Source organism: Sapajus apella, unplaced genomic scaffold (genome assembly GCF_009761245.1).
Source record: "Sapajus apella isolate SASKATOON/1434 unplaced genomic scaffold, GSC_monkey_1.0 scaffold5, whole genome shotgun sequence".
NCBI lineage: Eukaryota > Metazoa > Chordata > Mammalia > Primates > Cebidae > Sapajus > Sapajus apella.
The window spans coordinates 37145852-37173101 of record NW_022436945.1 but is presented as its reverse complement, the minus strand read 5'-3'; the positions used below and the strand labels follow the sequence as shown (position 1 = coordinate 37173101).

The 27250-nt window shown below is 40.0% G+C and overlaps 2 protein-coding genes across 7 annotated transcripts in view; one reads left to right on the top strand and one right to left on the bottom strand.

Annotated features, from left to right (window-relative positions):
- TXK (TXK tyrosine kinase) overlaps window positions 1-27250 on the top strand; it is a 110290-nt gene that overhangs the window by 73955 nt on the left and 9085 nt on the right. The window contains exon 15 of one of the 3 annotated variants that reach the window (XR_004267508.1): window positions 574-714. Coding sequence is in view for 1 of the 3 variants with exons in the window: in XM_032274106.1 (XP_032129997.1) it covers window positions 574-642 (69 nt within the window). In the remaining 2 variants the exon portion in view is untranslated. Of the gene's footprint in view, window positions 1-573; window positions 1678-27250 lie in introns of those variants that run through there. The other 2 variants (XR_004267507.1, XM_032274106.1) reach the window with 2 other exon arrangements.
- Window positions 17146-27250, bottom strand: part of NIPAL1 (NIPA like domain containing 1) — a 41725-nt gene continuing 31620 nt past the window's right edge. For all 4 annotated transcript variants that reach the window (XM_032274110.1, XM_032274108.1, XM_032274109.1 and 1 more), the window contains exons 3-6: window positions 23966-24022; window positions 21082-21172; window positions 18758-18918; window positions 17146-18247 (exon numbers count right to left, since the gene is read on the bottom strand). In XM_032274110.1, coding sequence (XP_032130001.1) covers window positions 17637-18247; window positions 18758-18918; window positions 21082-21172; window positions 23966-24022 — 920 coding nt within the window. In that variant the 3' untranslated portion in view covers window positions 17146-17636. The remainder of the gene's footprint in view (window positions 18248-18757; window positions 18919-21081; window positions 21173-23965; window positions 24023-27250) is intronic.

The following is a 27250-nucleotide window of genomic DNA, read 5'->3' as shown; positions in this document are numbered from 1 at the left end:
ATAAGTGATTGTATAAGTTAATACTTAATAAACTCTCCATATATATGTGGAGAGTTTATTAAGTATTAACTTATACAATCACAAGGTCCCACAATATATATACACACACACATGCATATACATATATACATATAAATATATGCATGTGCATGTGTGTTTGGGTGTATATATATCCTATTATATATATATAAAGGATATAATAGTGTGTGTGTGTGTGTGTATATATATATCCTATTAGTTTAGTCCCTCTAGGAGAACCCTTACTGATACAGTATATACTTCTGTTAGCTATATGCCTAGGAGTGGAATTATGAGCCAACCCATATGTATATATTCAGCTTTTGCAAATAATGTCAAACAGTGCTCCTAAGTGGACATGCCGTGGACATACCCAAGGACATACACAGCAGTGTATGAGTTCCAATTGCTCCACATCCTCAAGAGCATTTGGAGTTGTCTCTTTTGGTCATAAAAATGGCCAAGGGACTTTTAAGGACACAAATGTCTCATACTTGGTTTTGTTTGTTAAGCTGTGCTGCAATATAATCTCCATCCCCAACTGTTTGTTGTCAGCACTGCAGTGTGTTAAATGCACAACATAAAAGACATAGTATTTGGGAAGATCGAAGTGATTTGGAGTGATACAAAGGGGAAAAAGATGTAATGAAGAGCAGGGAAGAGGAAACTGGCAGAAGTAAGAACTTGGAACTGGAGGTAGGAAAGATATGGGTTGCCCATCATCTGTGGGATGGACACACACACACACACACATGCACACACACAAACACACACACACACATTTGATTACTTGTATCTATACCTTTTAAAAAGTGTGGGTCTTGTTAAATGTTTAACAAGAAACTTGACAGATTTGGCTAAACAAGTTTTGGGGTTAGCATTGGAGACAGATGCATTGCTCTACCTGGAGAAAAACTGAAGAAAGACAGAGGAGGAGGGAAGCAGGGAAACAGCTGGAGGTAGCATGGTGCTTGATAGACTGGGGGCACAGGAGTGGCTGCTTTCTTAGGGTGTCCATGATGTGACCTCCCCCACTTCCATTAGCCCTTGTTATTCAGTAGTCTCTTGGGATCATGAATGCTGTGTTTAAGTGGGTATTACTACATGTGAAGAAGTATATCAGGTGTATTTTATATCTGGTTCTACACAGCACAGGGCAAAGATCACATGTAATGTAGAAATCTGGAAGGCAAAAGAAACTCTAAGCACATAATCCCCCTGAGAATTAATCTAAACTTCTAGAAGACTTTGGATGTATACAAGGTGTATAGTTGCTACATTGAGGATGAGGCAAAAGTCGATTTTGAGACTAAATAGAACCTCAGCTAACATATAGGTTATAGATATTTAACTTCCTGATAGCCTGGATATCTGGAAAATGTTACAGATATTTACCTTCCTGATAGCTTGGATATCTGGAAAATTTAAGGAGTTCACATCTGGGTGACCGTTGCCTTAGTGGAAAAATCGAAACATAAATGGTATGAGATGCAGAAGATGTTGTATAATAGATGACCATCAACCAAAGATACAATTAAACAAGAAGATTACAATTGGGACCAAGGGGAGGCCATTCCCGGAGCCACATGTGGAGAAGAGCTTCTCTACCTCATTTGCAGAGAAGAACTGGACATTAACTGGAGAACCTCGTATAACCCACAGATACACACTCACATATAGCCAGTACAGATTCACTCCCCAATGCCCAGTGTAAGAAGTGTAACATTGTTTTTATTTTTCTTTATAAAGATTTTTAAATTTTTTTTCTTTATTTATTTGAGATGGAGTCTCACTCTGTCACCCCAGCTGGAGTGCAGTGGCGTGATCTTGGCTCACTGCAAATTCTTTCTCCCAGGTTCAAGCAATTCTCCTGCTTTAGCCTCATGTATATCTGGGATTACAGGTACGCACCATCATGGCCGGCTAATTTTTGTATTTTTAGTAGAAACGGGGTTTTGCCATGTTGGCCAGGCTGGTCTCGAACTCCCGACTTCAAGTGATCCACCTGCCTTGGCCTCCTAAAGTAGTGGGATTACAAGCGTGAGCCTCGGTGCCCAGCCAACATTGTTTTCTGAATCAAATTTAATCTGGTCCTGAAACTCTCCCTTGCTATAGTTGGTGAGAAATGCCTTTTGTGGGGAGACGCTCTGCCTGACTCCCCAAGGAGAGACAAAAGTCCTGGAGGCTTCTGTGCTGCATCGAAAAATAGAGCTCAGGGGTGGGGGTGCAGGGAGGACCGTCCTGGGCCCTGTGAGTTCTATTGTTCTTTCCCTTTCAGGATGAGCTGTCCCTGGTCCTCTGCTTCTGTCCAGCATAGAGATCCCTGTCATAGGAGTCCTCCTTGCGGACTGTGGGCGCAGCCCCCAGGGCCTAGCCACTGCTCTCTAGGAAGCCATATCCCTTAGTGCTCAGCCTCCCACACATCCTGGGACCATTTTCTTATTCTCAGTGCTGTAGAGCTTGGGCCTTGACCCTTAAAACAAAATTATTTTGCCATTTGTTAAAATGGTATGGGAGACTTCATTTGAAAGTATTGCAAATAGTAGAGAGACTGAACTCAACTCTGACTACACAAAGGCATCTGGAGTCAATAGATATGAAATAGTAGGGGGATTGTTGCTAAACTGGTTTAACAAGATTCTAACTAAAGGCAGATCAAGGACTAAAATATTAAGGATGAGGAATTTGATCAAATATCAAGGGTTGGGGATTATTTTTTGCTAAACTGACTTAGCAGGATTCTCGCTAAAGCCAGGCCACAGATGGGCCTGAGATTAGGCCTAGGTAAGAAGAGGGCTCATAGAAACGTTAACTAAAATTTGGCCAAGAAGGGAGTCTGTTACCACTGCTCATATGAGTGGCCAGCCTCAGGAAAGCCAGCCTCCAACCTCCAGGTCAGTGCATTTCTGTTTCATCTTTAAGCACCACCCTCCACCCACTCTGGATGTCACAAAATGATATCCGGATTGTCTTCATTGGCTCTAAGTCTCAAACACTATTTTCATTCTGGGGAACTTAGGTGTTGTAAGAAGCACAAACCTTGTCAATCACAATCTTGCCCTTTTTTCCTGGGATTCTAGAACATTGCTAAATGTTCTAGAGACATTTCTGGTTGTTTCTCCTGGGGGAGACAAAATCGCCCCTGGTTGAGAACCACTGATTTAATTACCTAAGATTCTTGACCTGGGTTTAAGGAGGTCCATGGACTTGGATGGAGAAAAAAATTACATCTTTATTTTTTATTTATCTCTAACTAAACGTTAGCATTTCCCACAATTCTAAATGTGAATTCACATTTCCCATGATATGAATTCACATCTAGAATTATGGGAAAAAACCACACAAAACTCTAGTACTTTATATAAGCAGTTTCTGTGACTTTGTCAAAATATGAAAAACCAGTATTATCATATCATGTGGGAGTTGTTTCAACTTTCTCAATTTACATTCATCACTACTTCAAAGTTGTGATCACTTTTAGAACTGTCACTAGATCTTGTCATTTAACACATTAAAAAAGACACTTTATGAAAGCACACATTTGTTTTTTAAATATTTTGATAACTTTATGTCAATATAATTGGTTTCCTTTTTAGTTCTATGTACTCCTATTTTATGCATGTAAAACATTATTCCAGCTGGGCATGGTGGTACATGCCTGCAGTCCCAGCTATTCAGAAAGCTGAGATAGGAGGATCACTTGAGCCCAGGAGGTCGAGGCTGCAGTGAGCTATGTTTGTGCCATAGCACTCCAGCTGTGGCAACAGAGCAAGACTTTGTCTCAAAAAAGAAAAAAACCACAAAAATTATACCAAGAAGGAGTATAAAGGCTTTCCTAGACTTCCAAAGATATCTGTAGTATAAAAAAGATTCAAAACCCTTCTGTATCCAACAGGATTTCTGAATCTGGAGGGATGTATGCTGGGCCACACATAACCAATCAGCCACTTACTGTTGGCTAACAAGCAGCCCCATGAGGATTTAATGTTGGCCAGTCATGCAGGCTGATTCCCTGATGTGCATATCCAGCCCAGCCTTTTTCACCCCAGATGTTGCTGGGACTGGTCCTTGGCTCTGGTTTGCATGTCTCCTTTTCCACCCTTCTTGCACCCTCTATGGTAGGATCCAAGACATGATGAGTGAAGAGCCTCAACTGCTTCCGTATTTGGAAGCAGAGAGAGAGAAGCTGGCTTCAATCCCTCCCTGCATCCAATTGGCCTGGGGTTCATTTGCAGATGGGCATTTCAGCCTCTCTTTTCCTCTGGAGCCACACCCAGTTAGTTGAAGGGAGACAGAGTGGGTGAATCATATCTCTCTGGAGGCAGGGTGGCTCCATGCCACTTTCAAAACAAGACAAAACTCCAATTTGAACCGGCATTTTTGGTTGTTACCACCAGGCAGGGGATGCTACCGGCATCGGGTGAGTAGAGACCAGTGATGTTGCTAAACATCCTACAAAAAGCAGGTGCCCCACAACAAAGAATTATGCAGCTCAAAATGTCAACAGTGCTAAGGCTAAAAGGGGTATCATCAGACCCTGTGACTGTGAAGTTCAGGGGTGCAGACATTCACCCTGTTATCATCCTTCCAGCTCCATTTCTCATGTCTCAGTTTGCCTCCTCTTCCACCCCTCCGAGATGAAAAGTGGATGCTCTGGTCACATACCTTACCTTGACAGACTATACCATCCAGAGGGAGAGAACATCTCTGTCCCAGCATTTCCACCAGAGTCCTGAGGTTCTCTCTAACTGGATCAGATCCACACGCCCACTAGGCATATGTAGCTAGTGGCATGGAATGCTTTGATTGGTTTGGACTTGGTCACGTGTTTCCTCAAGAACCAAGGCTGAAATCCATTTACCTTGAAAATAGAAACTGAGAGCCATTCAGAGGCTCTGGAAAGGGGAGTGATAGATGCTGGAATGATAGTCAACAAATACCAAGTGTTCCTCTTTTCCCAATTCCCCTCTCGCTTTCTGGCCGTTTTGCATGTAATCTGCCATCTTTTCTTTCTTTTTCTTTTTTTTGTTTTTGTTTTTGTTTTTGAGACTAGGTCTTACTCTGTTGTCCAGGCTGGAGTGTAGTGGTATGATCTTGGCTCACTGCAACCTCTGCCTCCTGGGTTCAAGCGATTCTCCTGCCTCAGCCTCCATAGTAGGTGAGATTACAGGTGTGTGCCACCACACTCAGCTAATTTTTGTGTTTTTTTGGTAAAGATGGGGCTTTCACTGTGTTGGCCAGGCTGGTCTTGAACTCCTGGCCTCAAGTGATCTGCCTGTCTTGGCCTCCCAATGTGTGAGAATTGCAGGCGTGAGCCACTGCACCCAGCCCCACCTTCTTCTCTAGTAACAATTTGGAGCACTACAGCTATGACCTTTACTTTTCTGAAGCAAGTTAGGTCAAACATGATGAGTAAATTGGGAGAATGTTGTCAACATTTAGTGCCGGTTGGCCAGGTTCTGTTTTCTCTGGTACTTCAACGTTTCAAAGTGATCTGGGAGCAAATTTTCTCACAATTAGAATTAACAATATATGAAGATCTTAAGAAAAAGCTGACAATCCTATGCAGGTAGCTTCCTTGAGTGCAAGTAGTGGTGGATTTGGCGGCTCTTACCACATGGAGCTATCTGGGAAAGCTGAAATGCAGTTTGGAGGGAAAGGGAGAACTTTAGTAGTGACATTCAACATAATTAACTGATTTGACAAGGCACAGACCTACCTATTAGAGTAAATGCTAACAGCTAGCAATGAGCAGCCCTTCCAGTGCAGACTGACTCTCAGCCCTGGCAAGGTGACCTCACAGTGGTGAAGTGAAGGGGAAGGGCTGTTTGTGTTGGAGCGGTGTCCCTTGGCACCTCGGGTCTCCTCATTTCTTATCATCCTAGTTGCTGCTTACTCTGCTAGCTTTTGCAGGTGGAGTTGGTGACTGGTGTGGACTGGTGTTTCCTGACTTGGCCAGGGCACAGAAGCTCTCCCTGGCTGACTTGATCTCACTCCAGCTCTTGCTGGCACTACGGGCTGAGAGTGTAAGCTTAGACTCTGCCACAGCCTTCCGTGGCCCCTCAGCCTGGGCTGCAGGTCACCTTGCTCTCGAAGGGTGAGTGTCATGTCTGCTTCTGACTCAACTCAGCTGCTTCCAAAGGCCCATCCTGAGCACATGTGGGAACTTCTGGGTCCTGTCCACACCACACGGGACTGAGAATAGCTCCAAAAGCTAAAACTTGACAATTTTGCACTCCTGCCTCTACCCTCACTCCCCTGCTTAATCACGCTGTGCGGCGGAGTTTTCCGTGGCTGCTTTCCAGTTTGTGGGGCAGTTCCCTCCAGGAATCCGAATACGAGGCAGAGGAGGCAGAGTGCAAGCCTCCTTACCATTGCCAGTATCCTCTACCTGGCCCTCCTGCCCCCACAAGTATCTTCAACTCCTCTAACACCACTCCCCCTCTTCTGCCCACAAACCACCGGGCTGGAGAATGTGAACGTTTCACTTCCTCTTCCTGGTGTGGTTTTCACACACTAGAATGATCTGAGAGCTTTTCAAAAATACCATTGCTCATGTTTCACCTTCTCATCCCCCTCCATCCCTGCAGTTCTGATTTTACCTCTCTTAGAGGGACCCAGGCATTGGTAGTTTTAAAACCCAGCACCCCAGGTGATTCCAATGGGCAGCCAGGGTTGAGCACCGCTGTTCTAGGATAGTTCTTAAACGTCCCTGCTTATTAACAACTTCTGGGAGCTTTTAAAAATCCTGATGCCCAAGCTGCACCCCAGGCCAATTAAAGCAAAATATCTAGGGCAGGAATTGGTATTTTTAAAGGTTCCCTGCGCTGTTCCAATGGCAAATGTGAAAACTAGGGTTCTCCTAAGCCAGTTCTTCTCAAACTTCAATGCATTAGTACATACAGTCACCTGGGGGCCTGGTTAAAATGTAGATTCTGATTCAGGAGGTCTGTGGTGGAGCTTCAGATTTTGAATTTCTAACAAGCGCGCAGGTAATGACACAGGTGCTGGTCCTTGGACCATATCCTTCACAGAGGTTCATTTGTCTCCCAGCTCCCTTAACTAACAAGATTTCAGGAAGAGGATAACTAGCTTGTGGGTAAATAGAGTTCTTTAAAAAGCATTATATCCACAATGTATGGCAACAGACAGCTTCCCGGTGGACACTGACTTTATATTCCAATAGTCAACTACCACTCTTTATTCTTCATGTTTTGGAAGCTAGAATTCTCAATTTTTTGGGCCCTCTCATAACAAGCATATTACATGAGAAAGTTCCACATAGTGAGACATAGCTGGAAGTGCCTGGGGAAGCCTTCCTTTCCCAAGTAAAAATCCCCAGGTCTTAATAGAAGGAAAAATTTTTTGCGTCTTCCTGCTTGGAATATGGCTTTGGGACCTGTCAGTAGAGCACCCATCTGTGACTCTGAGGAAACAGGCATGAAGATGAAGGCCTGGAGACAGGGCTGCCAATAAAATATGAGACAGCTGGTAAATTTGAATTTCAGATAAACAATGAGTTTTTTTTTTTTTTTTTTAGATGGATTCTAGCTCTGTCTCCCAGGCTGAAATGGGGTAGCACGATCTCGGCTCATTGCAACCTCAGCCTCCCGGGTTCAAGAGATTCTTCTGCCTCAGCCTCCCGAGTAGCTGGGACTACAGGTACCCACTATCACGCCTGGCCAATTTTTGTATTTTTAGTAGAGACAGGGTTTCACTGTGTAAGCCAGGATGATCTTGATCTCCTGACCTCATGATCTGCCCGCCTTGGCCTCTCAAAGTGCTGGGATTACAGGCGTGAGCCACCGCACCCGGCCAACAATGAATCATTTTTTAGTGTAAGTGTTGTGGTCACCCTCCACATTGTCTGTTGACCCCAGAAATGGATGAACCCCTTGCTCCAAATTTGGTTCAAAGATTGGGATTATTGATGTCATACCCAAAGAGGATATGAAAAAGTTTATGACTCAAATAATGGCGCTTTCTGAGAAGCACAGGGCAGGCTCCCAAGCAGGTCTGAAAACAGGCTGAGCGAGTAGGGAGGGCAGGCAGCCTTGGGGTTTTATGAAAGGGCTGAGGCCGGTGTAGTTTGAGCTTTTAGCTGGCACGGAAGAAGGGAATACTTTGATTTTCTTATTGTTTTGCCCAGGTGTAGGGCAGAAGGGCTGGGGGGATGTTGAGGCTTGCAAATTGTTGGCAAATATGAAAAACAAAATCAGACTGTTTATTACCATAACTGTTACAAATATTTTATGGGACATGCTTATACTAAAATTTACCCATTCTTTATCTGAAATTCACGCTTAACTGGGTGTCCTGACCTGTGCTTTTATTTGCTAAGTCTGGCAGCTTTACTTATGAAGTAGAAAAATAGAAGGAGGCCGGGCGCGGTGGCTCAAGCCTGTAATCCCAGCACTTTGGGAGGCCGAGGCGGGTGGATCACGAGGTCAAGAGATCGAGACCATCCTGGTCAACATGGTGAAACCCCGTCTCTACTAAAAATACAAAAAATTAGCTGGGCATGGTGGCGCGTGCCTGTAATCCCAGCTACTCAGGAGGCTGAGGCAGGAGAATTGCCTGAACCCAGGAGGCGGAGGTTGCGGTGAGCCGAGATCGTGCCATTGCACTCCAGCCTGGGTAACAAGAGCGAAACTCCGTCTCAAAAAAAAAAAAAAAGAAAAAAGAAAAATAGAAGGAGCCCGGTCCCTCCTAGTGTTCTTGAGATGCTACACTGATTCTGAGCTGCCCGTTTCCAGGCTCATTGTATGAGACAAGGCATTGGTGGTTTTAAAACCAAGCACCCCACAAATCAGAAAGCTTTAAGTCTTAAGAAACAGGACTTAAGTCTTATTCCTAAATGTTACATTTCTGCTGACTCTTCTGGTGGCAGCTAGTGGGCTATCCAATTCCACTTAGAAATCTTTCTCAAGCCCTTAATTATACAGATGATGCTAATAGGAATGATTGTTGTGGATGCCAAGGGTGGCCAGCATTCATATGCAGCTTTGCTACTTCCTACCTTCCTAAGTTCTTCCCCAACTTATGCCTCCTCTTCTGTAAAATGGGCACGATAACCCATATTTCACAGAGTTGTTAGAATTAAATAAGATTGTGTGTATGAAATACTTAGTACTCAATAAGTCTCAGCTAATATGTGCTTATTTATTTGGATTAGTTGAATTGCTTGTAGTAAAAATGTTATGGGCTGAATGTTTGTGCCCCCCTGTCTCACCCAACCAAATTCATTATGTTGAAACCCTGACCCCTATAATGCTATGGTTTTTGAGATGGGGCCTTTGGGAGGTGATTAGGATCAGATGAGGTCCTGAGGGTGAAATCTTCATGATGGGATTAGTGCCCTTATAAGATGAGATGCCAAAGAGCTTGCTGTACCCCTCCCTGCTGGACACATAGCAATAAGGCAGCCATCTGCAAGCCAGGAAGAGAGCCGCACCAGAACCGAACCTTGCTGGCGCCTAATCTTGGACTTCTAGCCTCCAGTACCATGGGAAGTTTCTGTTGTTTAAGCTACATAGTTTATGGTATTGTGCTAATGGCAGCTCAAGCTGACTAATGCAAAGGTAATCTATGTCAATTTTTGTGTAAATATCTTAGATAAATTATGAATAAAAACATTGTTGAATTCCCCATGTTTTTCAAGAAGGTATAACTATCATTGTTGGGGGAGAGTGGGAGCAAATCATGTACCTTATTTCAAAGATTGTTGAAATCTAAGAAATTGAGAATAACCACAACCACAGAATGTGTTTATCATTATTTCTGCACTTTTTTTAAAAGCAACTCTGAAATTGGGATGTGACTTCTAATAGGTGAGGTCTTAGATTACATCTGTGGTTTTCAATCCTAGCTGCATATTCAAATCACCTGGGGAGATTTTAACAAATATTGTTATCTCAATCCTACCCTCAGATGTTCTATTTAATTGGTTTGAGGTGGGGCCCAGGAATGAATCAGACAGGCCTAAGGAATAGGTAATTAAGTTAATTAATTAGCTTGTTTGAGACAGAGTCTCACTCTGTCACCCAGCCTGGAGTGCAGTGGTGTGATCTCACCTCCCAGGTTCAAGTGATTCTCCTGCCTCAGCTTCCCGAGTAGCTGGGATTAAAGGCGCCTGCCACCATGCCCGGCTAATTTTTGTATTTTTAGTAGAGACGGGGTTTTGCCATGTCGGCCACACTGGTCTCAAACTCCTGACCTCAGGTGATCCACCCATGTACACCTCCCAAAGTGCTGGGATTACAGGTGTGAGCCACTGCATCAACAGGAATAGGTAATTTTAAAGTAATTTTTAAAACCCTCTGCAGGCGAAGGTAAATGTATAGCCAGGGCCAAACATATTAAATTAGATAAAATATGTTTACTCTGGGTTGAGGCTTCTTGTGAGGTTTATTAAAAAGTAGATCATAGGGAGAAAGATATCCCTTCAATGCTCATGATAGCAAGCTATCCCTGGTTAACTCAACACATGTGTTAGCTAGCTTCTCTGCTAGTTCACTGATAGACAAGGGTTAAAAGCAGTTGTGTCAGCCACCAGAATAGCTATGGATTAAAGCTAAGAAGAGCAGAAGGAATACAACGCTATGCAACAGAGAGCCAGAATACCATCAGGGAGCTTGTGGCTTCTCCTCACTTGATTTCAATAGGACCAGGTCTCTGGAGCAAAATACTAGAGGTGCTGAGAAACTGGTGGAATTCTACACTGTGTATCTCATCAGGGGATGAACCCTTAGCAAAGAGCCAGAGGTTCAAGTATTTTAAAAGGGGATTTTTTTAAATTTTATTTTGTGGAGTCTGCTGGTTGATTACAGAAATGACAATCAGGTGAGTATATTTCTGACTAAAGTCAGCGTTGTCTTGTCATGAAATTCATGTAATGAAATTGAGCATGTTTCTGCTTAGGTACGTATTTTGCATCTCACCCTTTATGTTCTCATTCATGATGATGAAGTCACCTTTCAGAGACACCAGACACATACATGCGTTTGATGACAGTGGTTACTCTTCACTCCGTTGGGCTGTGAATTGTACAGATATTGTGAAAGTAGAACATGTGGTTACATTCAGGTATCTCCTTTCTCCAGCCCCTGCGACCCCACCCTGAACAGCAAAACCAAGAGTGTAACACTTGGTCTACTTTGACTAGTTCCTCCATGCTTTTTATTTTTCCTTTTTGCTGCAGGCTAATCGTCAATCAGCAGGTGCCTCCCCATAAGAAGTGGAACTGTTGTGTATAACCTGCATTGAATTCCTTAGGTCTGTCTGACTCTAAACCAGTTTGGTTCTGACAGTGAGAGGTAAACTCTGCCCAGGTAAACTTGATCCAGTCTGTTTCCGTATTGCCTGAAAAGACCAAATCACTGCATTATTTAAATTCATGCCCTAAGATCCTGAAAGCAGAGTCTCAAAACTGCTAGAAAGCCTAGCCTTTTAAAAATGTACATGCAAGACTACTCAGACCTAATTAAGTTAGAGCAAGCTCACAATGGTAAATAAAGCCTCATTTCATTCTGACCTTAAGAATTTATTTTCTTTTTCTTCCACGTCTTGCCCATTCTAACCCAGCTTTACAGTTCCATGGGTTAAGGAGAGGGGAGATTTCTTTTATTGAAATATACTTTTATTGAAAACTCTTGGTAATATGATGAAACATCAGCAATGAAAACAAAGGCAAAAGCAAATGGAAAAATAGAGAGGCCTTCTAAGCTGAAGGGCTGAAACCGCCATTGCAGAGTATCGCTGGGAGGATTGTAGTGGTGAGAGATGTCTGACCTAACAGACTCCATCTTGTTTCCAGCCTCCAAGCTGCCTTTGTTCTATTTTGGGCATAGGCCAAATTAACTTTGGGAGGAACTTACAGTTTAACTTTGAAACACAAACATTAACAGCCCTTTACCAAAACAAACCCCTTCTTGCCTGTGGACTAGACTGCCTTTGCAGGACTAACAAATTCACCACAAAATTATAAATTATGGCTTAAAAGTAATGCAGCCAGATGCTACAAAATTCTAACTCTCCCCAAATTGCTACTGGAGATAACATCACTATTATAAAACCTAAGATTAGTGCTTGAGATATTTCATATAATCTACACCTGATGGATTAGCTGGCACCACCCAGATAGATAAACCGGCTCATCAGGTCTTGTGGCCCCCACCCAGGAACCAACTCGGCACAAGACAGCTTCTACTCCCTATGATTTCATCCCCAACCCAGCCAATCAACACTCCTAACTCACTGCCCCCTACCCACCAAATTTTCCTTAAAAATGCTGATTCCCGAGTGCTCCAGGAGACTGATTTAAGTAATAATGAAACTCCCATCTCCCATACTGGCCAGCTCTGCATGAATAACTCTCCATTGCAATTTCCCTGTCTTGATAAATTGGCTCTGTCTAGCCAGCGGGGCAAGGTTGAATGCATTGAGCAGTTACAAGGCTATTTTGCCCATTCCTGAAACAATATGTTACCAGCCTTGAACAATGGGACATACTTGAGTTTATTTTCTGGATGTTGGCAAAGCACAGTTAACTCAGGGAGGAGCCATATGTCATTACCCAGAATCCATTCTATAGGTAATCTAGAGGTTTTTTTCTTTTTCTTTTTCTTTCTTTCTTTCTTTTTTTTTTTTTTTTTTTTTGAGATGGAGTCTCGGTCTGTCACCCAGGCTAGAGTGCAATGGCACAGTCTTGGCTCACTACAACCTCTGCCTCCCAGATTCAAGCAATTCTCCTTCCTCAGCCTCCCGAGTAGCAGGGATTACAGGCATGCGCCACCACACCTAGCTAATTTTTGTATTTTTAGTAGAGACGGGGTTTCATCATGTTGGCCAGGCTGGTCTGGAACTCCTGACCTCAGGTGATCCACCTGCCTTGGCCTCCCAAAGTGCTGAGATTACAGGTGTAAGCCACCGGGCCTCGCCTCTTTTGCTTGTTTTTTTAAAGGCAGGATCTTGCCCTGTCATCCAGACTGGAGTGCAGAGGTGTGATTGTAGCTCACTGCAGCCTACAACTCCTGGACTGAAGGGAATCTACTTCTGCCTCCTAAGTAGCTGGAACTACAAGCACATGCCACCACACTTGGCTAATGTTTTTTAAATTTTTTGTAGAGACAGGGTCTAGTTTTATGGCCCAGGCCTGTCTCAAACTCCTGGCCTTTAACAATCCTCCCACCTTGGTCTCCCAAAGTGCTGGGATTATAGGTTTGAGCCACTGTACCCAGCCCCTAGATAGTTTTTCAAATTTTGTGAGGGTGTTGTTCTCAAACAGGAATTCAAACCAAAACAGAAAATCTATGACGTGATGTGGCTAATCCATGAAGCAAAGGTATAGTTCCATAGAGCTAGAAGAAAACTTGTTGAGCGTTTATAAAGCATGGTACCAAATATATTTATACTAATTACTATTCTGAGGGGAGATTTTATTATTGACTGCTTTGAGCTTTTGTTCAATTTGAAGGATGAGAGTTTTTGTTCAGGTGCTTTTGTTCAAGCTGTTACATGGGAGATGGTCTTGCAGAGAGCCTTCTAAAAACAAATTTCAAGGGAAATGAAATAGTAATATTAACATCAGTGCCTTTTTTTTTTTTTTTTCTTTGAAACCCTGAAACATTTTTATTTTTTGAGACAGAGTCTCACTCTGTTGCCCAGGCTGGAGTGCAGTGGTATGATCTCAGCTCACTGCAACCTCTGCCTCCCAGGCTCAAGCAATTCTCCTGCCTCAGCCTCCCAAGTAGCTGGGCTTACAGGCACACGCCACCACACCCAGTTAATTTTTTATATTTTTGGTAGGGACAGGGTTTCACCATGTTGGCCAAGCTTGTCGTGAATTCCTGACCTCAAGTGATCTGCCTGCCTTGGCCTCCCAAAGTGCCGGGATTATAGGCATGAGCCACTGGGCCTGGCCTGAAACTTTGTTTTTAATCTCAAAACAACATGGGAATATTTTTGCCATTACATATGCTTAACTTTTATAAACTAAAAACAAAGAATCATTAAATCACATTTTATTGCAAATGAAAAATATACAAACATTTAAGATTTATACAGTTTCTAAAATGAACAGCATAAACACGTGCAAAATAAAAGGCTTCATGAACAGTTTATTCAAAATATTTGAGATTTCATATATTCATATATTTTCCACAAAGCTTCATTGGAAGGGGAAAACAGCATTTAGCTCAGTTTTTCTGGTTTTAAGAACAATATTTGGAATAATTTTATATTGGTGTTGAGATAGTATGATGAATTCACTTCCACTTGCATTATTTAAAATGAGATAACTTGAAAAATTGAGGAAAGATGAATGTATAAAAATAGGCATTCAATGATCCTTAGGTCTCTAGTGGCAAGACTGTAAAAATTCAAATGTTGATTCAAAGAAAACTAAATTTTACCAAGTCCCTATAATCAGGCATAATGCCAGGTGCTTTCCATGTATTTAATACTTTAAAATATGTGTTAATTTCATTTGTTAAATCTAAAGGGTCTTATGAAAATTGTGCAATCTGAACTTATAATAAATAACCATTGACCTAAGAATAAAATTGTAAGACAAAAATAAGACGTATCTTTACAGAAGTAGGAAAATCTTTCCATTTGTCCTGTGTGAGCACAGCTTTGTAATCCTTAATGACACACATGCAGATATTCACACAATAAATCTTAAGATATCTACATGATGACAAAGTATTAAAATATATACATAAACTACCAGTTAAGACTAATAGTCTGACTATAGGGGTCCAGCATTTTATTCTTCCTTAGTCAATATTTTCATATTTGGGAAAATATTTTTTAGTGTTAGATTTGCAATAACATTTTGGTTTTTTAATGCATGTGCTCATCAGTGACTTATGTAGACAATTTTCAAATTTTTCATTGTTTCTCTGCATACTTCAATCATTAAATCTTTCCCAGTCATCATGCTGGGCATGCATTCACGTCAACACCAGTTCATTTTCCCATCTAATGTATACATTGAGCCTTGTGTCTGGGAACCTTTGACCTGGTCATAACGTACCAAGGGCAAACACTTTGTAAAAGGTGACACAAAGAAATGTCTGAAACTTTAATTTACCAGAACAGAGAACCACCAGAGTCTCAGGTTGGATGTCACGAAAAATGCCATTAATTTCCTCGCCAAAAAGGTGTCCTAGAGAGTTCAATAAAGTTCTTAATACTAAAAGAAAAAAAATTTTAATTTCTGCAATTTTCAAATGCAACCTTATCAGAAGATGCTTTTTTGGGTCAGGGTCTCTTGTCACCCAGGCTGGAATACAGTGGGACAATTATAGCTTACTGCAGTCTTGAAACTCCTGGGCTCCAATGATCCTCCTGACTCAGCTTCTTGATATTTTTTACATTTTTAAGAGAGATGGGGTATAGCTTTATTGCCCAGACTGGTCTCAAACTCCTGGAGACTAGCAATCCCCCTAACTCAGCCTCCCAAAGTGTTGGAATTACAGGCATGAGCCACTGCCCAGCCAGAAGATACTTCTCCTACAAACTTGTGTTCATAGCTTATATATCTGATATACAAGTAAAGTGAAACAGCAATCAACAGAGTAAACACGTATTTGACCTGAGGTATCAACCTATGGATGTTCCATGGATTATCGATTTTCAAAAATTTAGAATGTGTTAGAATTGCACTCAACACTAAACTATGCTGAAAAGACTATAATGGCACATTAGGACCTTGCAGCCATGTCAGGTAGGTTGTCATCCTGATCAGTCATAGTTTAAGAGACCTGGGGAAATGCTGATTGAATTCTGAATAATAAAGCTTACCATTATGACCTTGGGCAGTCTTGAGCTAGCTTAGAAACAAAAACCAAACCTAATAACATTTAAGGTTAGAGCAGAAAAAAATTCAGTCAACCTGATTTTTTTTAATGATAATCTTTTTGGTTAGAATTCCTGAGAAAAATAAGATGAGTATAAAAATAAGACAGCCAATTTTTTTTCGAGAAAATCAATAAGTGACAGTAAATCTGTCCATTACATTAAAGACCACCAAAAATGTTATTTCATCCATGCATTTGAAATGAGAGAGGAAAATTTTATAAACATTTTAATGTGCAAAAGGTATATTCCTGCAGTAGCCCCTGAGGTCTTGGTATTTTGCTCGCTAGGAAGTTGACTTTCTATCCTATTAGAATATACCTATTTTTAACAGTTAGTAACTAATCATAATTTCCTTAATAAGGGTGGAAGTACCAAGCTTCAAGAGAGCCATTATGATAATTTGTTCAGATTTTTCACAAAGATTTTTCTAGTTGTTTCCAAACAGTCTGTGGAAAAGTCACCCTTTAGGGATCAAACATTTGTGAACAATTGAAGTGTAGGATATAATCCTAAAATAATGTAGCAATCTTTTACAAAAATCACTATATCAACAAGAAAAAATAACCTTTAGGATAATAGTAAAAGAAAGGAAAATAAATGAACATAAGTGACTCCAAAGCTGAATTCACCTGACTTCCACAGAAACTCCATTTTGTCTTATGTCTTCCAGACTTGAGTTAATTAATGGAACCCGTGAAAACAATCACATGTGCCTGTGTTTTTGTGAGAAGAAAACTGTTTCCTTTATCTGAGGTCTGAAGTATTTTTCTTTTCCTCGGTTCTCTCTCTTTAATTGGTAGTAAATTCCTATGATATGTCAATTAGTTACAATTCATACGCTCTTCATGGGTGTGTGTGTGTTGTGTATTCTAGCCGACTAACGAAGCAGGCTTTTTTTTTTTAATTTCTTTTTTCTTAAAATAACCGTTTAGCTATCTAGTTTTAGAAGGAAGGTGCAGAAGGGAGAAAAAAGCACCCGTGATCTCACTTCTCAGTTTAAACAAATTTTTTAAAAGCAAAAGCCCCTGGCCCTTTTTCTTCTTATTCTTCTTTGAAACAGGGCCTTACTTTTCACCCAGGCTGGACTGCAGTGGTGTAATCTGGGCTCACGGCAGCCCCAACCTCTCAGACTTAAGTGATCCTCCCACCTCAGCCTCCCAAGTGGTCGGGACTACAGGCATGCGCCACCATGCCTGGCTAATTTTTATGTTTTTTGTAGAGACAGGATCTTGCCTTGTTGCCCAGGGTGGTCTTGAACTCCTGAGCTCAAGTGATCTGCCTGCCTCAGCCTCCCAAAGTGCTAGGATTACAGATGTGAACCACCGTACCTGGCCTCTCTTCTCAGTTTTAATAATTTGAAGTTATGACTCAACAGAGAATATGGCTGATACTGCATGTATCAGAACACTGCTAATTTTATATTAGTGAATGACTGTGAGTCTAAAAAGAGCCACCTGGCAGAGACAAATATATTGTGACCAGAAGAAGGAGACACACATAGCTCTTTAACTTCTTTGATCCTTAGGGATAATTTCAAAGTTTGTAGAAATGAAAAGCAGCAGAAGTCTTCTGGAGGATAATCAATCTGATTTTCAAATTCATGGCCAAAAAGATGACATTTTTACTTGGCCTCACATCTAAATTAGTTAGAACTGTAAAAATCCTAGCTTTCCTAGCAGTTCTTCCAAGAAGCAAGCACTCATTTTCTTCTTCATGTGTCTCATAGTGGTTAAAACTCAATGTTTCTAGAGACTTCAGTCATCAGTTCTGCTAAACAGGGTAACATCATCATTGTATCCTGGGGCTGAACACTCCAGGTTCTCTAGTAAAACATAATTGTTTTCACTGACATTCAGAGAGACGACTTCCTTCTTAGCAGTAGATGTAAGCTCGCTCCAAGAAATGTCAGTGTTTTTAAAAGCATGTAGAAGGAAGATGCCAATGATAATAGTGAAGAATCCACTCAGGGTCCCAAGGATATCTCCAGCTGTCATGCCATACCACTCTTGGAATAAGACAGCAGAGCAAGTCACCACCATGGATGTGAAGAATACATAATAAATGGGTGTCACGAGAGAAGTATTAAAGGTGTCCAGTGCCTTGTTGAGATAGTTAATCTGTGTAGTTACTGAAAGCACAAGTACAGCCAGCAAAACAAAGACCAGGGGATGTTTGTAAACTGGCTTCCATTCTATCAGCTCCTTAATGGCAATTCCCAGGCCTTTGACAGAAGAAACTGAAAACGCTCCAATCAAAGAACAGATTGAAATATAGATCAGTATATTGGTCTGTCCTTTCTTGGGAGCCACAATCAAAATCAGCACCAAGGAGATCACAGTTATGATCACAGCGAAGGAAATAAACCCTGTTAGGAAGATAAAATAATTTGACTTCAGAAAATGCTCATAGGATTATACCTTTCTGAAATCTTGTTAGTCATGAGTTTAAGAGCATAGGTATTTGAGAAATAGAAGTGAGATCAAATTTAAAACAACAGTCTATTGCATAGTTTTCAATATTTTACAAAGGACTTTCACAAATACATAAATCTCACCAACACTATGAGCTAGGGCAGACATTATCAGATTAACTTTTTATTTTCAGAAGAAGAAAGTGGCAAGAAAGATTTGATTTTGAATACATGTCTTTTGCCTCTACCATCCCTCCCTCTCCCTTTGGTTGTGTACAAGGGGAAGCATGAACACAAAAATAAGTTCTGCCATCTTTTCAGGAGAAATAGTAATCAAACCCTACTGTGTCTCACAACCCACAACATGGCTTGTAGAAAGCTTATTGCAATATTGTTACAAATACTATTTGGTGAGGAGAGAAAGTGAAGCAGAATTTGAGTGTTTCTTTAGGTTGAACCACAGACCTGGATCTCTCAATTTCATTTCCATTTCATGCAAAGAAGTGACTTCCTCTTCTTGTGGGGCATGGATAACCATCACAGTTGACCCCAATATACTTAATACGCAGCCTATTTTCCCATGAATGTTCAAGTGCTCATTTAAAAAGTAGGAAGATAATATTGCACTGTTAGGAGAGAAAAAAATTAAAGATCACTCTAGTTCAATTACCTTTTGATCCCACGGCAACTCAGAAGTCATACTGGTGGTACAGGCCACCATGTATCCCAGTGAGCTGGCTGAAATATGCTATATGACATGGAAAAACCTAGATTGGTTTGAAACTCAGAACTGACAGGCAATCAAATGTGCTTCAATTTTTTTTTATATCTAAAGAGCTATAAAATATATCCCCATAATCTTCCAATGACCTTACAAGTGGTTCTACTCAAGTCATTTTCAATTTTTCCATCTTTTCCTGTAAAGCCAAGCAAAACAGAAAATCTTTTATATCTTACTGGCATGATACATTTAGAATATGTATGCCCATGGATGTTTCAAAGGAAGATATATTTCTAAAGAAAAATTACTCTTCCCAGGGCTAATAATCAGCTAATTCATATCACTACAACCAAATGGACCAGGCATGTCTAATGTTTTGGCTTCCCCAGGCCACACATTAAATATACTAACACTGCCAGGTGCGGTGGCTCACGCCTGTAATCCCAGCACTTTGGGAGGCTGAGGCGGGCAGATCACCTGAAGTCAGGAGTTCGAGGCCAGCCTGACCAACATGGAAAAACCCATCTCTACTAAAAATTGAAAAAAATAATAATAATCAGGCATGGTGGTGCATGCCTGTAATCTCGGCTACTCGGGAGGCTGAGGCAGGAGAATTGCTTGAACCCAGGAGGCAGAGGTTGAGAGGTTGCGGTGAGCCGAGAATGCGCCATTGCACTCCAGCCTGGGCAACAAGAGCGAAACTCCATCTCAAAAAGAAAAGAAAGAAAAAAAGAAAAAAAATATGCTAACACTAATGATAGATGATGAGCTAAAGAAAAAAAATCACACACAAAAATAATCTCACATTGTTTTAAGACAGTTTTACAAATTTATGTTGGGCCATGTTCAAAGTCACCCTGGATCACATGCAGCTGGTGGGCCGTGGGTTGGACAAGCTTGATATAGACTTTCAAAATATCAAAATACTTCCTTACCACCTGCTACTGCTCTGATACTTAGGCCTATCTGGTACTCCTAATGCTTCAGTTGCTGTGGCCTCAGGAAGCTCCAGAATCACACTGCCATGGACATCAGAGTATACCATCTTGTTGCTCCACCAGTGTGCTTACTGTGGCTTCTGCGCACCAGCCTTCTTCCTCTAATGCCCTGGCATCCCCATGAAGGCAATTAAGTGCCCATCTGTCCCCAAGATTATGATCAATTACCAGGTACTTTCCTAGCGTTGCCCTCATGTGGCCACTTGTAGGACTGCAGCCTTAGTGAAGACACGACCATTACTACTACTGATACTAGCTCTTCACTGCATAGCTAAGTGTTCTAAGGGCTTTATTCACTCACTTAATTCTCACAACAATCCTATAAAGAAGGTAAAAAGAATTCAGTAGGCTCAATAACAAGTTTTTTACAAGAGGTGGATAATGAATAGAAAAGAAAAAGACAAGAGAAGAACAGGCAAAAATGTATATGCTTATTAAACACATTCATTTGGGATCATAATAAAGATAAACTCAGAAGGATTAGATCCACATTCCATGAAATAAGAAAGTTATTTCCGTTTCCAGTACTAAAACTAAGTATCCAGCAAACAATGCAAGAATTTTAGTGAGAGTTGGAATTTAACAAAAACACTGTGCGTTTAAAAGTCCTCTGAAAACTATGGTCATTAACCACTATGGACTCTGGCAATTTGTTCTGATGACAGATTTAAAAAACCTGCTATGCTTCACTGCATTGTTAAAAATGTAGCATACATTTATGTTAGTAGGAAATCAAACTCACTGTGTCTTGGGTTTTTTAAATAATATGACAGTTGATGTCCTATTTCTACTGTTATTTATTTTATAGTCTTCTCAAGTTATTTTTGTGATTTCAGGCAAGAAAAAGTATTATTCTCACTTTATGAAGGAGTAAACTGAGGCTAAGTGACTTGTCCAAAGCTTCCCAGGAATGTCGGAAATGATTTGGGTTCATCTAGACTTTTAGAGCCCAGGTTGGTATAGATTTGCATGTTTGCTTTCACATATCCACAGTCGTATGTTTCTTATGGTTTAAGTTTATCTTGGTCTTAAAATACCTCTAGAAGCCAAGTTCCTTATCGCTCACATACCTTATGAGAACACTCAGAGCGCCCAGGGGGGTGACCAAGGTGGCAGGTGCAAAAGCATAAGCTGCAAAATTCGCAGCCTCTCCTGTTCCCACTAGAAAGCAAGCAGAGATACTGATATTAAAAATGGGCTCACTTCTCAGAACAGAAAAACAAATGTCTCATGCAAAGCAGTGGACTTGTTAGCCAAATACATGGGAAGATCTAGCAAAAAAGAATGATGTAACTTGTTTTATAGCAAGTAGGGATAATTGCTATTAAGAGATGCAGACAAACTGTAATACCAGGTGATACAAACTCATTAGATGCAAAAAGCGGTGACAGATGAGTACCCATTTTAAATGGCTTTCAACAGAGGTTTTTAGCTACTTCAATACTGAAGACATATTTGGTGACTCTGATGAAATCTAGTAGAGGTAGCTTTGTAGTAAGCAGAGAATCATTTCACTTGCTCAAGAATACCTACAGTTTTGTAGGTTACCCACAACCACCAAAACCGGCTTGGAAATAGAATGCTTTAATCTGGTGTGTAGGTAGGGAATAGCCATAGGCCCATAAAGTTAGATATCCCTCTAGTGTAAATGGTCTACAAGCAAGTAACAGTATCTCAGTAGCTTAAGGAGATCCAGGCAGCTGTTTTAAAGTCATGATATGCTCCTGAATGTAATCTTTTTCTCATCAGAGGAACTCTAGACTTGCATGAGATAGCACGCTGTAAATAACTTCTAGAGTGAGAGAAATCCCTTCAAGAGCTGGGCTCTTGTACCAAGGCCAAGTTATTCTCACAGAACACAGCTGGAAACTTGCCCACAGAATGTGGTATTTCATGCTGGCAACTACACTAGCAAATGCTTATTGGAGACAGAGAAAAGAACACCAGCATGATTTTTTCTTTGTACCTTTGCCTGGCTGCTATGCTACATCCCCCTAAATCTATAGGAGTACCCAGCATTAGGAAAACATCATTAAGCAAATCTAAACTTATAGAATAATTAAGACATTGCTCTCATAGAAAGAACCATGGCGAGGCCGGGCGCAGTGGGTCATGCCTGTAATCCCAGCACTTTGGGAGGCAGAGGGGGTGGATCACTTGAGGTCAAGAGTTCAAGACCAGCCTGGCCAACATGGTGAAACCCCATCTCTACTAAAAATACAAAAATTAGCCAGGCGTGGTAGCAAGCACCTTTAATCCCAGCTACTTGGGAGGCTGAGGAAGGAGAATCTCTTGAATCCGGGAGGTGGAGGTTGCAGTGAGACGAGATCATGCCACTGTACTCCAGGCTGGGTGACAAAAGCAAGGCTACTTCTCAAAAAAGAATGAACCATGGCAGTTTTCTTGGAATATTAAGGTTTCCTTGGGTACTTTACATTATTTATATTTTTATCTTTATAGATAGTTTTCCAGGAAAACATTGACTTCATGATTAAAGTACTGTATATATGTCACTTACCTACTCTCTAATGTATGCTTTTGTCTCTTCAATACTGACATAAACATTTTTACACGGTGAAAATAAAATTGCAAATGTAGTCATATAATATTCTACTTATATTTTCATTGTAAAGTGTGGGTAGAAGGTGGGGAGATGCAAGTAGGAGAGAAAAAGAGAATGATCCAAATAGCTATCTGGAATCTTCCCAGGCAGCCCTTATCAATTTTTATTCAAAGAAAAATGTATGTAAAAGCACCCTAAAAACTGAAGGGGCAGTTGGATGTGGTGGCTCATGCCTGTAATCACGGCACTTTGGAAGGCTGCGGTGGGCAGATTACCTGAGGTCAGGTGTTCGAGATCAGCCTGGCCAACATGGTGAAACCCCATCTCTACTAAAAATACAAAAATTAGGCAGATGTGGTGGTGTGTGCCTGTAATCCCAGGTACTCTGGAGGCTGAGGCAGGAGAATAACTTGAACCTGGGAGGTGGAGGTTACAGTGAGCCAAGATCGAGCCATTGCACTCCAGCCTGGGTCACAGAGCAAGACTCCATCTCAAAAACAACAAAACAAAACAAAACAAACAAAAAACAACTGAAGGGGCTATACATACTTAAATTATTTGTATTAATCATCCTTTTAGATTCCACCATTTACTAAAGAAAAGGTACCCAGTTCCTTCCCATAACAGGATCTTACAAATACTGAAATGCATTGCTTGGTTTGGGGAAATTCAGGGAAGCTTTAAGACTCCTGGCCACAGAGGGAATTTATGATGCCCTTTTAGGGGAGAGCTTTTGATTTGGGATTTAAGAAAGTTCATACGACTTAGGAGGGAGACCGAGTCAGCAAAAGTGGCTGAGGGAGATGAACACTATCTTCTATTTGGACATCACATTAGCATTTAGGCAGTGCTTTCAGATCCTGTAAAATCTCATTTAATCTTTACAGCAGGTCCGGGAGGAAAGACAGTGCTGACACCCCTCATTTCCTCTCCATTTGTTCAGTACCAAGCAGCCACAGAGGCCTTTCACTTATTCGTGGTGTTGTCCTGGCAAGGAAAATGTACTCGTTCTTGAGAAAATATGTGGCTACAATAGTCACAGGTTCAAATTAGGAGGTGGGAAAATATGAAAGAAAAGCACTTTCTCTGTTGTTATGGTGAAGAAAAGACAAGATGTCTGTGGTTAAAATATAATATTTCAAAGGTCAACTTTTTCCCTTGCATTCCAGGACAGTACTGAGAACACAGGGAGTGGGAAATAAGAGTAAAAATTAATTTATTTATATATATTAGTATATATAGGACAATATATTACACCAACACAAAAATTTTTAGACTTAAATTCCATCCTTGTTTCATTCTTGACAGGAAGATTAACCGATTTTGAAAAATTTCATGTAAACTATTTACTATCTTACACATAAACAGTATTCGCAGTGTTAAAAACTTACTTGACAGCAATCCTGCCCACCAGAGCCATTCCTTCAGGTAAGAATGTCCACCTTGTCCTAAAATGCAAAAAATAAAAATGAACAAATATTGGGTTCTACTCTGGAGGAAGGTTTGAAGAATTGACTTCTAGAAAATGTACTGGATTATGGTTAGAAAAGTTAAGTCAGTAAATCTAAAGTCTTTCAGCTTATTTACTTGGTCATTTGCAAACCTTTTTTTCTCCCAATTTACAATGATTTATTTAACGAATCCCCTAATTGTTTAATTGCATTTAGATTTTTTTCCATGTTTCTCTTACAAATACAATGCTCTCACGAATCTCCCGGCACATACATCTTTGCAACACTGAAGTGATTATTTCTCCAGGATAAATTCCTAGACGTATAATTGTTGGGTAGGAGAAAATGCGTTTTTTAAAGAGCTTTACATATATTACCAAATTGCCCTCCAGGAAAGTTATGTCAATTTTTAAAAAAAAACTGCAAATTTGATAGTCTTAAAGTGGTATGTCATTTCAATCTGCATTTTTCTATGTTTGTTGCCCATTTTATTTCTTCTTTTATGAATCAGAAGTTCATTTTTAATTTGGGTTTTTTTCTCCTGATTTTAAGAATAGATTTAGGGGTCCAAGTGCAGTTGTGTTACATGAATCTACTGTAAAGTCTGGGCTTTAGTGTAACTATCACCTGAATAGTGAACAGTGTACTCAATAGGTAGTATTTCATCCCTCACCTGTTTCCGCCCTTTTACCCTCTCACCTTTTGGAATCTCCAGTGTCCATTATTCTACTTTGAATGTCCACACGTACCCACTGTTTAGCTCCCACTTATAAGTGAAACATGCAGTTTTTAGATTTCTGTTTCTGAGTCACTGCTCTTAGGATATGGCTGCCAATTCTGTCCATGTTGCTGCAAAGGACATGTTTTCATTTTTCTAACAGCTAAGTAGTATTCTATGGTGTGTGTCTATAATTATACCACATTTTCTCTATCCAGTCCTCTGCTGATGGGCACTTAGGTTGATTTCATGACACTTGTGAATAGTGGTGTGATAAACATATGAGTGTAGTGTCTTTTTGATAAATGATTTCTTTTCCTTGGATACCCAGGAGTGGGACTGCTGCATTGAAGGGTAGTTCTATTTTTAGTTCTCTGAGAGATCTCCGTATTGTTTTCCATAGTGGTTGTACTAATTTACATCCCCACCAACAGAGTATAAGCATTCCCTTTTCTCTGCATTCTTGCCAACATCTGTTGTTGTTTGACTTTTAATAATAGCTATTCTGACTGGTATAAGATGGTATCTCATTGTGGTTTTAATTTACATTTCTCTGGTGATTAGTGACATTGAATATTTTTAAAATATATTTGTTGGTTAATTGCATGTCTTCTTTTGAAAAATGTCTGTTCATATACTTCACCCACTTTTTCATGGGGTTTTTTCTTGTAGAGTTGTCTGAATTTCTTGTAGATTCTGGATATTAGACCTTTGTCAGATGCTTAGCTTGCAAATAATTTTTCCCATTCTGCAGGCTAGCTTTTTACCCTGTTGATTATTTTTCTTGCTCTGCAGAAGCTTTTTAGTTTAATCAAGTCACATTTGTCTATTTTTGTTTTTGTTGCATTTCCTTTTGAGGACTTAAGTCATAAATTCCTTGCCTAGGCCAATGTCCAGAAAGAGTTTTTCCTAGATTTTCTTCTAGGGTTTTTATAGTTTCAGGCTTTACATTTAAGTCTTTAATTAGTCTTACGTAGATTTTTGTGTATGGTCAGAGATAAGGTCCAGTTTCATTCTTCTATATATGGTTCTACAATTTTCCTTGCACCATTTATTGAATAGGGTAGGCTTTCCCTAGTGTATGTTATTTTCAACTTTGTCAAAGATCAGCTGGTTGTAGGTCTGTGGCTTTATTTCTGTGTTCTCTATTCTGTTCCACTGATCTATGTGTATATTTTATACCAGAACCATGCTGTTTTGGTTATGATAGCTTTGTAGTATAATTTGAAGATACTGTGATACCTCCAGCTTTGTCCTTTTTAATTAGGATTCCTTAAAACTTTCTATATTATGTTGCCATGTCACCTTTGTTTTTCCACAAAAAGTAGTAAGCTTTTCTTAATTTGTAGGAAATTTTATTTAATCATCAGGTTCACTGTATTTATGTCAGTCAGAGGTGTGGACATAAATACTTCATTTTCGCTATGGTTAAAATTATAAACGGAAAATATAAATGGTAAATTACATTGGCACTAATGAGGACTCTAAAGGGAAGAAGATGGTTGACATAAGAGCTTTTGAGATTTTGGATTAGTCAATGAAAGAATAACAAGCATCAGGCAGATGCACTCTGCTGATTCTCTACCTTGGCATGCTGAAATCAAGTTTCTATCTAGTTTACTGAAAAAGACAAAATGCTTTTAAGCTATTCAAAAAGTTTTCTTCCTAATACTCTAATCTGTGACTTTATGTCATTAATATTTACTACAGAAAATGGAGTTTTCTCATCAATTTTAATATACTCAGCTCTCTGAATTTGACCTAAATGATTTTGTTATAAACAGGATATATAAGCTATGAAGATTATGCAAAGTAGTTAGCTGTGCTTATTTAGGATTTTCACCTTAAGAAATTTGCAAATAACTAAGTTGGAATTCTGTTACAACACTAGACCTGTCTAGTTTGTATCTCTTTGGGCAGTAGTGAAACAATATTTACTTATGCGTATTTATTGGTGATTTGCATTTTTTATTTTGTTAGTTTCTCCTTTATATGCTGTGTCTATTTTCTGTTAGGGTACTAATCTTTTTCTTATTAACTGCATTCACTTTTTATATATTATGAAGCTTAACTATACTTTGTCACATATTTCATCATATTCCCCTCAATATATCATTCGCTTTTTAGTTTCAGTTAAAGTGTTTCCATATAGAATGTCTGTCATTCTAGATACTTTCTTCCTTTATATAAAATAAATTCTTCCTTTATTTTTATGCTTAGAAAAACCTTCTTTTAAGTTTTCTTTTAATAATTATTTCATTTTTAAATTAAACTCTAACCTATCTGGAATGTATTTTGCTGAATGGTATGAAGTAGAACTTCCATGTTTTTCTCCTCTAATTTTTCCCAATTGTCTCAATACTTTGAATGATTTGTCCTTTCTCCACAGGTTTGAAATGCCACTTTTTAGAATAACAAATAAAGTTGTTATATATACTTGGGTCTGCTTATAAGTTTCAAATTATCTTTGATTTTGTCTGCTTTAATGCCAGTATCAAATTGTTTTA